The sequence below is a fragment of the Spea bombifrons genome, chromosome 2, assembly GCF_027358695.1.
Source record: "Spea bombifrons isolate aSpeBom1 chromosome 2, aSpeBom1.2.pri, whole genome shotgun sequence".
Lineage (NCBI taxonomy): Eukaryota > Metazoa > Chordata > Amphibia > Anura > Pelobatidae > Spea > Spea bombifrons.
This window is the reverse complement of record NC_071088.1, coordinates 52,677,844-52,692,517: the sequence shown is the minus strand read 5'-3', so window position 1 is coordinate 52,692,517 and position 14,674 is coordinate 52,677,844. Positions and strand designations below refer to the sequence as shown.

General features: G+C 41.3%; 1 protein-coding gene across 6 annotated transcripts in view; it reads right to left on the bottom strand.

Annotated features, from left to right (window-relative positions):
- The window catches only part of LOC128472411 (vesicle transport protein SFT2B-like), a 165,938-nt gene extending 154,264 nt beyond the window's left edge, over positions 1–11,674 (bottom strand). The window contains exon 1 of one of the 6 annotated variants that reach the window (XM_053454250.1): positions 11,475–11,674. In XM_053454250.1, coding sequence (XP_053310225.1) covers positions 11,475–11,537 — 63 coding nt within the window. In that variant the 5' untranslated portion in view covers positions 11,538–11,674. The remainder of the gene's footprint in view (positions 1–11,474) is intronic. The other 5 variants (XM_053454249.1, XM_053454247.1, XM_053454248.1 and 2 more) reach the window with 5 other exon arrangements.
- Positions 11,675–14,674: the final 3,000 nt, after the last annotated feature.

Sequence of the window (14,674 nt, the reverse complement as noted above, 5' to 3'; positions counted from 1 at the left end):
TGCGGCCTATATTCGAGCCAATACGGTATATATAATTATTCTGTCCAATAAAAGTGTTGTTAACACACCAAAGTTGGACCAAAAAAAAAAATTGATAACAGCAATCACACTCCTATCATGCCTAGGCAGCCGGTATATGCTGGAATCTGGGCATGAAAGGAATGTGATTACAGCCTCCCTATGCCATGCTATCACCCAACACTTACATATCCATGCTATCTGAAACCCTCATTCACAAACATTCAGCATAACACCCATCACTCTCACACACTATCCACTCTCCCTGAATCTTGTCCTAACGTGTTGCAGTACGTTGTAAATAGACAGGAAGAGCTCTTTTAACATCTGGAGAAGGATGATTAGGAAAAAAAGGTGGGTAACACTTTAGGCTGGTTAACGTTAGTCCACAACAAGACTTTAGGGAGGAAAGATAGTCTGAGATGCAGAACTGCTTTATCCTGATGAAAGAGAATGAACTCACTGGATGATGAGAGCCTGAATTTCACCCGCTCTTCTAGCTGAAGGGACGGCGACCAAAAATGCAGTTTTTAGGGAGAGGAGTTTTTTTTTTTTTTAGGGCGGAAACAACTAATCGATATAATCGATAATGAAAATTGACAACGATTTTCATTATCATTAGTCGAATCGATTATAAAGTTTTTTTTCCGAGCATTTGCTCCTTATATAATCCGATCTCAAACAGAGATCGGATTATAACGCTAGAATCCAGATCCCCCCCCACCGGCTGGCAGAGAATCGAGGTCTCCTGCAGAGGATCATCCTCTCTGTCAGCTGGTGGGGGTCTGCGCGATGCGCACAGACAGCCTCCGTTACTGCCCTTCACTTACGCTGAGGCTTTTATGAAGCTGCAGTGAAAGTGCCTGTCAGCAACAGAGGTTCACAAAACACCAGGGAGTCGGGAGAGAGCCACCCTCCTATACACCACTTTGGCTCCTCCCCCTCCCATACACCACTCTGCCTCTCTACCCGGCTCCCTGGTGTCTTGTGAACCTCCGTTGCTGACAGGAGGCAGAGTGGTGTGTGGGAGGGGGAGGAGGCAAAGTGGTGTAGGGGGGAGGCAGAGTGGCGTATGGGAGGGGAGAGGAGGCAGAGTGGTATATGGGTGAGTTATAGTGGTGTAAGGGGGTATAATGAATTTCAGGGTAGCAGAGTGGTGTATAGAGGGTATAATGAATTTCAGAGTGGCATATCTGGGGGAGGCAGAGTGGTGAATCAGGGAGTATAATGAATTTCAGGGTGGTGCAGGGCATTTATGGGGGTGGAGTGGCATATCAGGCGGCACAGTGGCAAATAGGGGGTATAAGGCATATCAATATTAGGCATATCAGGGGGGCATAAGACATATCTGGGGTAAAAGGTATATCAGGGCGCTCAGTTGCATATCACTGGCATATAGGGAGTATAAGGCATATCGGGGGCACAGTGGCATATCAGGGGGCACAGTGGAATCTCTGGCAAATAGGAGGTATAAGGCATATATGGGGGCAGAGTGGCAAGCTGGGGGTCAGATGTGCATAACTGGGGGCAGTTTGGTAAATACAAGAAAATATAAACAAGGCTTTTTTCTCATCGTTTTTATTAAATATGAAAACATATTTTTTTAGTTAACATATGAATTAATATTTACTAATAACTTTGTACGTGGTGGAACATAATCCAGGATTTGAATGCCTTAAGGGCTAGAAAACTGCATTCAGTTCCCTGAAATTGGATGACTCTCTGCTTTGATCTCTGTGGAACCAAAGGTGAGCACCCCACCTTTGACGCGTCGGGTGTGACAATGGACCAGTCTGCTGGCTGAAAACAAAGCCACCAATTGAGCTGTTGGAGAACCACTCTTGACACCTGGATCTTAGACTCTAACTCCTCTTGAGACCTGGACCATCTGGAAAGGATCTGCCACTGAAGTGGCCTCATCCTTGCTCGAGACCATCTTACTGCTGGGATGGTAGAAGTTAATAGACCCAGGAGACTCTTGCTTTTCTATGATACAAATCTGATATCGTTGCAGACGGTGTGATCTTCTAAGAAGGAAGGTGCAAAAAGAGGGATACAGAGTCCACGATGCGACCTAGGAAATCGATTCTCCTGGATGGAGTAAGATTAGATTTTTCTATGTTTATGATCCATCCGTGCTGTTCTAATAAGGCTACTGAAGTCTTCAGTTGGTGATTGAGTTGACTTGGAGAGGATGCCTTGAGAAACCAGTCGCCGAGATATGGGATGACGGCTAAACCGCAAAGTCAACTGCGCCGCCAGGGGACAGAGAAACTTTGTGAAGACTCGTGGAGCGGTAGCCGAACCGAAAAGAAGAGCTTTGTGATGAAAATGCTTCAGGCCGTTCTTTGTTCTTATAGCAAATCTCAGGAACTTCCTGGAACTTACTGCCATAGGGACGTCTTTTAGGTCTATAGTGACCATGAAATCTCCTTCTCGGGTGATGTGGGAAACTGATATAATGACTTCCATTCTGAAATGTTGATAAGAAATACGATTGACGGCCTTTAAGTCGAGAGCCGGACGGAATGTGCCATCTGGTTTGGGCACGGGAAAAATTCACTAACAATCTCAACACTGCTGCCGACAAAACTTTGTTCTTTCTTTTTGTAAGATAAGAGGAACACAGGAAGTGGTCGCGAGGAACCTTGAAAAACCTGATCTTGTAGCCTACAGAAACTATTTGTCTAGACCACTCCGTTATCCATGTGTTTTCTGTAGACTGAAACCATGCTGCCTGAAAGTGTTGCAGACCACCCCTGCTCTCTTGGATTCCGACATTTGTTTAATAAGTTCTTCCAATGGCGAACCAAAAAAAGTCTTCCTTGTTCAAACGGCAGGTCACATAAGGCTGCTTTAGAGGCTGTATCCGCCTTCCAAGATTTTATGGGCCACTGATGACAGCCCCATGGAATGGGTGGAAAGCTTCACGACCTCTTTCATGGTGTCTGCTAAATATTCATTAGATAATCTTAAATTTTTTAAAAGATTTACAATTTCTTTATCGGCATCCTCCATAAAGTAATCTTCCATTTTCTGTAGCTACAGGGCCTGTGCCTTGATAACAGCTGCTCCCGCTGAAGCTGCTTTATACTGAAACGCAGCTGCCTGAAACATTCTCCTAACAGCTGTTTCGGCTCTCTTATCCATAGCGTCTCTGAGTCCCGCTATCTCACCTTTTTTTTTCCCTGTATAGCGTGGTTTTCTTAGATAACTGTGCAACTTGCACCTCTACCTTTGGAAGCTCTTCCCATTTCATATCTTCTTGAAACTTGAACAATTATTTTAAAAACGCTAGTTTTAAAAAATATATGGTTTTATAGAGCACACTGAATTGGCCAGGCTCAAAGATGTACCAAATAGGGCATGGGCAGTGGATCACCAAATGTCAATGTCCAACATTGCAAATGTGGCCCTTTTGCCCCCAAACAGACATGCAAACCCATGCATGAGTGGTCTCACTGTACTTGGAAGATGTTGCTGCTGAACACATATTGTATGACAGTGACATATACCAGGATCTGTAAATTCATACCTGAATTAAAATGCGTGGGCGGGGGGGGGGGAAATAAAACAACAAATACAAAAACAATTACTGCCACAAAGTTTGACAAAGACAGGTTGTAGAATTATTGCTTGGAAATAGTTAAACTACTAGCATTTGAAATACCCCGGGGTGTCTGTCACGGTCAGGACTACTTGCCAAGCCGTGACTGTGTGGAGGGCGTGGGCATGAAGGGATTAATAGCACCAGGCCTCTGGATTTACTAACTAGACCCCTTAACAGGGCATAAGTTACACCAAATTAACCCCCAAATCCTGCCTGTATCCCCCCAGGTAGTCTGCCACCACTCACGATTTTGATACCGGATTTGTGAGAAATCCGAATTAGAACCTTTATCTATATATATATATATATATATATATATCAACCCACCCCGGGCAAACAACATACATATATATCCTGTAAAACTTAATAACAATACGGTAACGTGTTATCCTCTCTTCGGGTTTGTGGATATCGATACTAGAGCCCAAAGACAGACTTAGATTTTGAATATTTTAATAACAAAAAGACAAAGATTACACAGTGCCAGAATTACAAACAACAAGACATACAAAATAAAAGTAAAACAGCAAACAGTTCTTAAAAGCAATAGGACTTAAACACAGGACCCTCACTCACGAGTTTCTCCAATAAGTAGGCCTGTGGGAACTCCTTAAGTCCAGATGGTTCTTATGATGTTGTTCCGATCAGAGTATATCATGGAGTTCTGCTTTGAGGTCGCTGCATTGTCCCTAAATCAGACTTTTGCAAGCAAACGCCCCTCTGACCACATGACTGATTATATGACACCATCCCCAAGAATCGGGTCCCATCTTTGATGTGCCAATAAGTTATGGTGGGGTAAAGGTGATGGAAACCCCCCCACTTAAGATAGGAATGGAATTCCTATAACTAAGGATCCTTATCTGTTAGGCCATGAATCACCACAGGGGTCCTTTGGGAAGATGACACCTCTAGCCAGAACAGATACAGAGGGCATTCACAAAGAAACACATTAAGTCAACCTCAGATTAACTCATTGAGTGCTTAAACAAAGAAACTAACCACCTCTGCTGGGTTACCCTTCCATGCATCCACTACATTATATGAGTTAATCATGACAGTGTCTAGTCTTCAAAAATATAGTTTGATGGGGTAAATTACAATGGCCAGCTTCAAAGATACAGAAATAGCACATGGGCCAGAAATACCAAATTGGGAAAAATGGTTTTGAAAATGCTTATTGTACTTATTGCCCCATAACATGCAAAAAAAAAAGCCATAAAAACATTGGGTATTTCTAGCCTCAGAACAAATAGTAGAATCTATTTAGCAGGTTTTTTCATTCATTTTTTATAGAGAAGTAAAAGTCAGAGTCCTTTTTTTTCCTCAATTTTACATCATATTTTATACTTTTTTTTTATAGTGAACAATGACATCTGTCATTTCATTACATAATGTCATGAAAAAAATATAAATCTTGCGTGGGTTCGGTAAACGGGAAAGAAAACTACAGCTAACCATGAGCACCGCAGAAATTTCAACAGCCATTGTCACAAAGGGTCCAAAAAATAAAATAAGCCGTTAAAATGTTTACTTGCACTTGTATGTGCGTATGGAGAAGAACTGTGAGGAGCTCAATGCGCTGCTATCCAGAATTGTTTTCTTAGTTTGAAGTAGACCTCTCAATAGCAAACTTTGGTTAGCTGCAAAGCGTGGTGAGGTTTTTCAGTTACTTAACAATTGGGGATGTAGAGGTATAGGAACTTCATACCTATATCACCTTCTCAAGGCAATTGTACGTCTTGCATCTTTACAGAACGTTCTGTCGGGATGTTATATTCTGGTTCAAGAGGGGAGATCACCCTACTAATGTGTGGAAGGTAAGGCTACAAACTGAGACAGTGTTTAACCCCTTAATGACAAAGCCCGTACATGTACAGGCTGCTGTTAAACAGGTGCATAGCCGCGATAGGCAGCTTTGCAGCATCCACTGAAGCCTCACAAGTGAGGCTGACCGTGGATGAGAGCCCTCCCCACAAGAAAAATGGCCACCACCGCAATCGCTTCCTAAGCATAAACTGTGTCGCTGACATGCCTCGATATTTGACCCCCCCCCTACACTGATCGCCTTGTGATTGCTCCAAAGAGCAACCACAAGCGTCATTATGTAAATGACTGCCGCAACTCACAAGATGGCGTCAACAACAGAAAGTTCACAGAGGGTCTTTCCAGACCATTCAACCATGCAAAGTCAATGGAGCCCAGCTCACAAATCAGTGTGATTAGGTAAAAAATAAATATATGGTATACTTCCCCACTGCACCAAAAAAAGAAAAAAAAAAGTGCATATAAGTGTTTTATGAGCAAGTCCTACAATTCATGCTATATCTTCACAAAAATTCCTGCAGGGAAAGAGTTAAAATGTTGGCATTATAAACGCCCATATGGTGCCTAGTTTATAAAAATGTATGATTTGATGGGGTAAATTGAATTCACCGGCTTCAAAGATGTCCCAAACAACGGACGTGGACACAGACTGACCAGATGTCTAAATGGCAAAAAATACACACCTTACAAAGGTGGTCTTTTACCACCCAAATAATCCAACAATCCCATGTGGGGTATCGCTGTTCTCAGGAGATGTTGCTGAACACATATTGGGGTGTTTGTAGGGCTGCAACTAACTATTATTTTCATAATCAATTAGTTGGCCGATTAATCAATTAATCGGGTAAAAAAAAAACAATATGCAAATTTTTCGTTTATTTAAAATAAAAACTTACAATGGCATTTCACGATTCGCCTTCTTATTTTACTGACATAATAATTAAAGCTATATTTTAACAAGAACCCAAAAAAAGCTTTACTAGTAAATATTCATGTAAACTATTTTGCCCAGTTATGCACATCTCACCCCCAGCTTGCCTCTCTGTCCCAGAAATGCCTTATACCCCTATATGCTACTCTGCCCCTATATATATATATATATATATATATATATATATATATATATATATATATATATATATATATATATATATATATATATATATATATATATATATATATATATATATATATATATTAGAGCTGAAACAACGAATCGATAAAATCGATAATCGATAACGGAAATCATCGATAACGATTTCCGTTATCGATTAATCGAGTGATCAATTCGTTGTTGGAGCACTCGGCTCCTTTTACTTACCTCCGCGAGCGTTCCCCGCTTCTGCTACACGTTCTGCAGTCTCCGCCTTCTAGCTACGTGACGGATGTGACGCGTTCCGGAGGTAAGTATTCTTCATGTCTATGTGCACGGATCGCACAGAGCCACTCGCACAGAGCGAATCGCTCTGTGCGAATGGAGCCACTCGCACAGAGCGGTTCGCTCTGTGCGAGTGGCTCCACTCGCACAGAGCGGTTCGCTCTGTGCGAGTGGCTCCATTCGCACAGAGCGGTTCGCTCTGTGCGAGTGGCTCCATTCGCACAGAGCGGTTCGCTCTGTGCGAGTGGCTCCATTCGCACAGAGCGGTTCGCTCTGTGCGAGTGGCTCCATTCGCACAGAGCGGTTCGCTCTGTGCGAGTGGCTCCATTCGCACAGAGCGGTTCGCTCTGTGCGAGTGGCTCCATTCGCACAGAGCGGTTCGTGAGTGTGGGTGCAGGGCAGAGTGGGGGTGGGGGTGCAGGGCAGAGTGGGGGTGGGGGTGCAGGGCAGAGTGGGGGTGGGGGGTGCAGGGCAGAGTGGGGGTGGGGATGCAGGGTGTGAGTGTGGGTGCAGAGCAGAGTGGGAGACTGGGTGCAGGGCAGAGTGGGGGTGGGGATGCAGGGCAGGGTGTGAGTGTGGGTGCAGGGCAGAGTGGGTGCAGGGCAGAGTGTGAGTGTGGGGGCAGGGCAGAATGTGGGGGCAGGGCTGGGTGCAGGGCAGAGTTAGAGACTGGGTGCAGGGGCACAGTGCAAAGTGCTGGGTGCAAAGTGCCAGTGCTGGGTGCAAAGTGCCAGGGCTGGGTGCAAAGTGCTGGGTGCAAAGTGCCAGGGCTGGGTGCAAAGTGCAAAGTGCTGGTGCAAAGTGCTGAATGCTGGGTGCAAAGTGCTGGATGCAAAGTGCCAGGGCTGGGGCAAAGTGCTGGGTGCAAAGTGCTGGGTGCAAAGTGCCAGGGCTGGGTGCAAAGTGCTGGGTGCAAAGTGCTGGGTGCAAAGTGCTGGGTGCAAAGTGCTGGGTGCAAAGTGCAAAGTGCTGGGGCAAAGTTTCTTGAACAGTAATAGTCCACCTCTTTTCAGAATGTTTGGGGTTATTTTGTTTCATAAATATTGTGTTTGGGTTCTTGTACTTTGAAAATATTGTTTTTTATTACATCATAACAAAATAAGAATGTTAATGTAAATTTTAAGTTGTTTTTTAACATCCAGTTCATTAAATTCTTTTAAATAAACGAAAAATTTGCATATTGTTTTTTTTTATCCGATTAATCGATTAATCGAAAAAATAATCGGCCGATTAATCGATTATTAAAATAATCGTTAGTTGCAGCCCTAATATATATATATATATATATATATATATATATATATATATATATATATATATATATATATATATATATATATATATATATATGCATATGCCTTATACCCTCCTATATGTCAGAGATGCCACTGTGGTATATAGGGGGCTATTAGGCATATCAGGAGGGGTATAAGGCATATCAGGGGACAGAGTGGCATATAGGAGGTATAAGGGGATACCTCCTATATGCCACGCTGTCCCCTGATATGCCTTACACCCCTCCTGATATGCCTTATACCACTCCTGATATGCCTTATAGCCCCCTATATGCCACTGATATGCCACTGTGCCCCCTGATATGCCTTATAGCCCTATATATGCCACAGTGCCCCGATATGCCACAGTGCCCTCCTGATATGCCTTATAGCCCCCTATAAGCCTTTTAACCTTTGATATGCCACCATGCCTCGATATACCTTTCACCCCTATATGCCACTGAGATGCCACTGTGCCCCCTGATATGCCTTATAGCGCCTTCATGCCACTGTCCCCCCTGATATGCCTTATAGCCCTTTTATGCCACTGTCCCTCCTGATATGCCTTATAGCCCCTTTATGCCACTGTCCCCCCTGATATGTCTTATGCCCCCTAAAAAATCTATCACTAAAAATTTTTTATATTTATTAAATATAGACAAAAAAAAATACACAATACAATATAAATATATGGAAAATAAATCAAATATTATAGACATCAAAAAAAAAACCACAAATGCACATAATTAATAGATTCCGCAAAAATTCTACCTGCCCCACCAGGGGTTAATATATCAACAGAAGAAACACAGGGCAAATGAGCATAAAAATAAAGATAATACTTACCCAGTGCTGCTTACTTGTCCTGTTTTTCTTCTGTTGATATATTAACCCCTGGTGGGGCAGGTGGAAGTGGCAGCGAGATGAAGTATCGAGGTTGCGCACATCGCGCACTAAAATCCAAATCCCCTGCAGGCGCTGCACGGGACCTGGATCCTCTCCGGCAGGAGTCTGTGCAATGCGCACAGACAGCCGCTTCTCCCCTCCGCTTCCGTTGGGGCTTCCATGATGGAAGCCGCACCGGGAAGGTCACGTGACGCCGGGTTCAGTGATAGAAACCCCGGCGGAAGTGGAGGGGAGAATGCGGAGGATGTCTGCGCGTTTTGCACAGACCCTCACCGGGTGGCAGAGAGGATCCAGGTCTCCTGCAGCTTTGCGGGGGGTCTGGTTTCTACTGTTATAATCCGATCTCTATTTGAGATCGGATTATAGAAGGACGGGAGTTTTTCAGAGCGTTTGCTCTGAAAAACATAATTTTATAAATCGATAAAAATCAATTCAACTAATCGATTATGAAAATCGTTGACAACGATTTTCATAATCGATTATTATCGATTTTATCGATTCGTTGTTGCAGCCCTAGGTGTTTGATAGGGACATATACCAGGAGCGGTAAATATGTACCTGGAGTACAACGTGTGTGTGTGGAAAAAAAATAAACATTTTTTTTACTACCATAAAGTTTGACAAAGGCTGATGGTAGGATTCGTGCATTGAAAGGGTTAAAATACCAGCATTTGAAATAACTTGAGGTGTCTAGTTTTAAAAAATATATGGTTTGATGGGGTAAATTGCATTGGCCGGCTTCAAAGATAACTGAAATAGTACATGGGACAGAATGACCAGCTTTGGGGAAATAGCAACACGCTACTGCCCCATAACGTGCAGGGAAAAAAAAGCAAAAAAAAAAAATTATATATATAAAAGCAGTGGATATTTCTCAGGACAAATAGTAGAATCTATTTTGCAGGTTTTTTCATTTGTTTTTGCAGATGAGTAAAAGATGTTTTCTTTTTTTTAAAAAAAAAGTGTGAAAGTCTTAACAAAAAAATCTCCATATTTAATTTTTTTTATAGTAAATTAGATATAAAAATAATGGTATCTAAGGAAAGCCCTGTTTGTCCTGACAAAAAGTGTGGGTGAACAAAGTGAGAAGAAAATTACAGCAACACTGAAAAATGTTAAGAGCCATTGTCCCAAAATGTACTACAAGTAAGAAAGTCATTAAGGGGTTAAAAGGAAGCAACAGTCAGGATAGTAAAGAGCTTCTAATGGTCTATACAGATCCTGCAGATTTCGCTGATGAGCCATCAGGCCAATAAAAGCAGGGCTTTCCATAGTAAAATCAGTGATCACAAGTTCCCATAAATCTTCTTATAAAACAGAAAGAGACTTCTAAGGCACTTCTTTTGGACAGCACAATGAAAACTGTTTTAGTAAAATTGTAAAAAAAAAAAAAAAAAAAAAAAAAAAAAAGTACTGCCCACCAACCCAAACATAGATTTTTTAATAAATAAATATTACTGTAAAGGGTGATGCATAAGAGATCATATGTGCATTTTAATCTCCAATGAAATCTTTTTTTAAACTTTTGCAACTTTTTGCACTTGGATTCTACATCAGGTAGCGGCATATCCTAAGCAAAACTCCAAACGGTGCACAGTTCTATTTCTTGCCACACACTTTAAAAGATGGCATTGGAGAAGCAGCTGCATGAAAAGAGGTAGATGACCCAGCGTTGGCAAATAGCATTGGCTGCCTGTGCTTCAATAGCATACCGGGTTTTTTTGTTCATAGGTGAGTGCTATTAAAAGTTTTTATTGATTCCCTTTAAAATAAACAAATCTGGTCCAAGGCCACCCTTAACGAACCACATCATAAATCAAGTATGTTATGTAGCTCCCTGTATACATGGTATCTCTCATGTCTTAACAATGATTGCTACATCTAAGTATTCATCACTATCTGGAGCTTCAATTAAAAAGACAAGGTCACTAAAATACCTCCCTTTATATGAATTCAAAAATGCTACATTTGTTATTTGGATCTTCCAGATAATGAATATGGATGCTATTACATATAGTTTTTAAATTGACAGGTATACACGGGAGTTTACATGCCTTCCTATTAAACCTAAACATCGGGCGTTTTAAAAATACATTTCCGCATATGCCAAGGCAGAATTTACAAACAGGTAAATACGTGCTCAGATTACAGAAACCCAGATACGTGGCTCGCCAACACGAGCTTCTTTAAGGGTTCAAATTACCTTTTGGCAGGTGTTTTAAATAGGAATTCTCTCTCTACCCACCGTGTATTTAGTAGGCGTGTCTAAACTCACTTGCGCGAGTAAAGTAAACGTCAGAGGCGTTAATGCTGAATAAAGACAACGTAAATATGTTATAACCGCCATATAACATTAACATTAGCTTCCTAATTTTCATATAACATTTTAAAACCTGTATGCTTAACATTCCATCCCACTTTTTATGCAACAAAGGAACTCTGAGACAATGTTTTTCAGTACCTGTTCGAAGTCATTTCTCTCCTCATTATCCTGTCCACTTAAGACTTTCTTCAGTTTATCCATGTTTATGTATTTTCTGGGATTGTTAATTCTTGTCTCTTAGTCTCAATAAAAAAAAAATCTTGCGTTTGAGCTACCAGGTACCAGGAAATTGTCCAATAAGGAAAACCTTTTTACCTACGTACACGCTAGGTTCTGTCGCCTGACATCAGTTAGTCATGTGACCGCTGTAGTGGTCACATGGTACTGGAGCTGCAGGAAGCCACTACTTTGCAGGAAAAATGAATGAATATAATTCAACTGATACCTGCAGGGCCCAGAAAGATCAATGTTGAGTTTTTACTAATCGTCATGGCATTTTTCCATGACGTGAGCACCGATGTGGAGAAGCAGCGTTGGGACAGGCTCAAGAAGGAAAGGACAGTGACGGCGAATTTAACCCCTTCGACGCCAGTCTGAAGTCGAGTTATCAGACAGTTTCAAATAAGTAGTCAAGCCACCAGACACTTGGTTTCAGATTAGCACAAGGTATATTAAATAAAGATCTAAAAATACAATTATGACTGAATTAGGCAGAGTTCTCACACATTGGTTCCGTGACACCAAAATTGTCGTGATCGCTGGGGCTTTGCTGATTTGCTGCTTCTGTCTGCACTCTGCAGGCGTCTGGGTCGACCAGCACAGCCATCCTAATCGCGCACCCCTTAACCTTTGATCAGGAGCAACCTAAATATCAGCAATAATCAGCCCATTGGTTAGACAGTGAGATCAGGAGACTATATGGGATAATTGTAATCCACCATTGCACCAATATATTTACACTGCATATACCTCACACACACAACCCTCTATATTATAATATCTTACAATCTGGAAAGAGTTAAGAAGGCTCTAAGTAAAGAAATACAATTTCAGCCTGCCCCAGTAATTATCTGAAGGGGGAATTTTTTTTTTCTTGGCTCTAGGGCTATTTAACTCCTTCGTGACAATGGCTGGTTTTATTTTTTGTACCCTTTGTGACAAAGGCTGTTTTACCATTTCTGCAGTGCTCCTGTTTAGCTGTAATTTTCTTCTTTTCCCATTTACTGAAAGCAAACAGTGGTTTTTTTTTCAGCATAAGAAGGGGATACGATGTCATTATTTTGATCAGATCATATCTTTGCAATAAAAAAGGAATAAAATACAGTGAACATTTTTTAGAAAAAAGGAAATTTTTTTACCCCATATAGAACATTAAAAATTGTCAGTTTCTAACCAATGGGCTGATATTTGGGGCACTTTATCTTAAAATCTTTTCATATTGTAAGATATTATAGAGGGTGGTATATGTGATACTATTGCACTGTTAATATTTTGGTCCATTGGGGGAATTTTATTTTTACCCTGTATAGACTATTGAAAAATGCCACCGTCTGAGCTGATATTTGGATATTTAGCTTTACATTTTGTAAGATATTATAGAGGGGGTATATGTGAGACTACTTCACTATTAATATATTGGTCCAATGGGGTTTTTAAATTCTTTCCTTGCACACATTTTACCACCAGCCTTTGTCAAAGTTTGCAGTGGTATTTTTTTGTGTGTTTTTCCCACACACATTTTAATCCAGGTATGACTTTAGCTCCTGGTATATATGACTGCCAAATAACGTCTCAATATGTGTTCAGCAACACTGAACACTGGTAAAGTGATACCACCCATGCATGGGTTTGTCAGATTAGTTGGGGAGTAATAGGAGCATTTGAGGCGTGCGCAATTCAGTTTTTTTAACTTGGACTTTTAATATGTTGAAAATTCTGCCCTAGATTTACAAATTGTTACTACAAGACTTTCAGGCACATTCTCATACCACATTTACTACCTCTATTTAATTATTTTAAGGACTTAAGTAGGATCCCAGGGGAGATACTAGAGACATTCATTATCACTCTTCCAAGGCCTGGGAAGACACCTCATGTTCCTGCAAATTTCGGACCTATCTCTTTGCTAAATATTGATACTAAAATTTATACATGACTGTTGACCAACCATCTGAACATCATTCTCCCGTCTCTGCTAGATCCTGATCAAGTTAGATTCGCTACTGGGTGGCAAGCTTCCGATAGCACTAGGTGGCTTATAGATCTCACACATAATCAAACAAAGGAGATGTCCAAGTGTGCTGATATCCCTGACCGGCATCATTCGTTAAGTTACAACTGAACAAAAATCACCAAAATCTGCTCAGTGGCAATTTCCCTAAACTGCAGTCAGAGATCAGTAAAGACAGAGACATGGAAACAGACTGCTGCTCTTAAAATAATGGTGTTTCCTTGTCTCATTTATCTATTCAGATTTCAGAGCGCTCCTTATTCATATACCAAGGTTAATCTTAAGCTTCTGTTAAAAGCAGATACCAACCTCCATATGGGGTGACAAGAAGCCTAGGGTAAGGAGACTCTACCTACCAAAGCCTTGTCTGGTCTCAGGATGCCAGATATAAACAGATACTTTATGGCGGCTTCATTGTCACAAACATTGTCAACATTCTACAAAACGTCCCTCCCCAAATGAGTCTCCATGGAAAACCTGTCATCGATCAACTTCTATCAAATTATTTGGATATCGGCAAGAAGATCAAAATTCTCTCACTTGCTTCCTACCATGAATAGATGTCTTAAACTGTGGTATACGTACATTAGAACAAAAATAGATACAGTGGCAGCAATCAAATTGGCCCCATAGATACTCTGGAACTTTTGTTCTTAAAGCAATTCTACCTACTCAGAAGGAGGTTGGACCTCCAGTGTGGACTGTAATCACATAACAAAGTAGAAACCACTCCTGTTAGTTATATACCTATATATACCTAGCTATACCACACAAGCTGCCTTTCATGTACAATGGAAGGCTGAACTAGAAAATATTCCAAGTAGAACAGTGGAGAGCAGCATTGCAAAATGCCATTACAGTCTTGAACTGGGAGGCTGAACTAGAAAATATCAAAGTAGAACAGTGGAGAGCAGCATTGTATTAGGGTCTTGAATTGCATAAACCACTAGCAAGCAAACGGGTTCTTTACATATGGTACTTGGTGCCAACAATAATACAGAAAATATACCCAAATGCATCTGGAATCTGTTGGAGAAATTGCAGAAACAAAGGCTCCCACACCTGGTGGGAACATCTCATCATAAAGCCACTTTGGTCCAGATTCAGG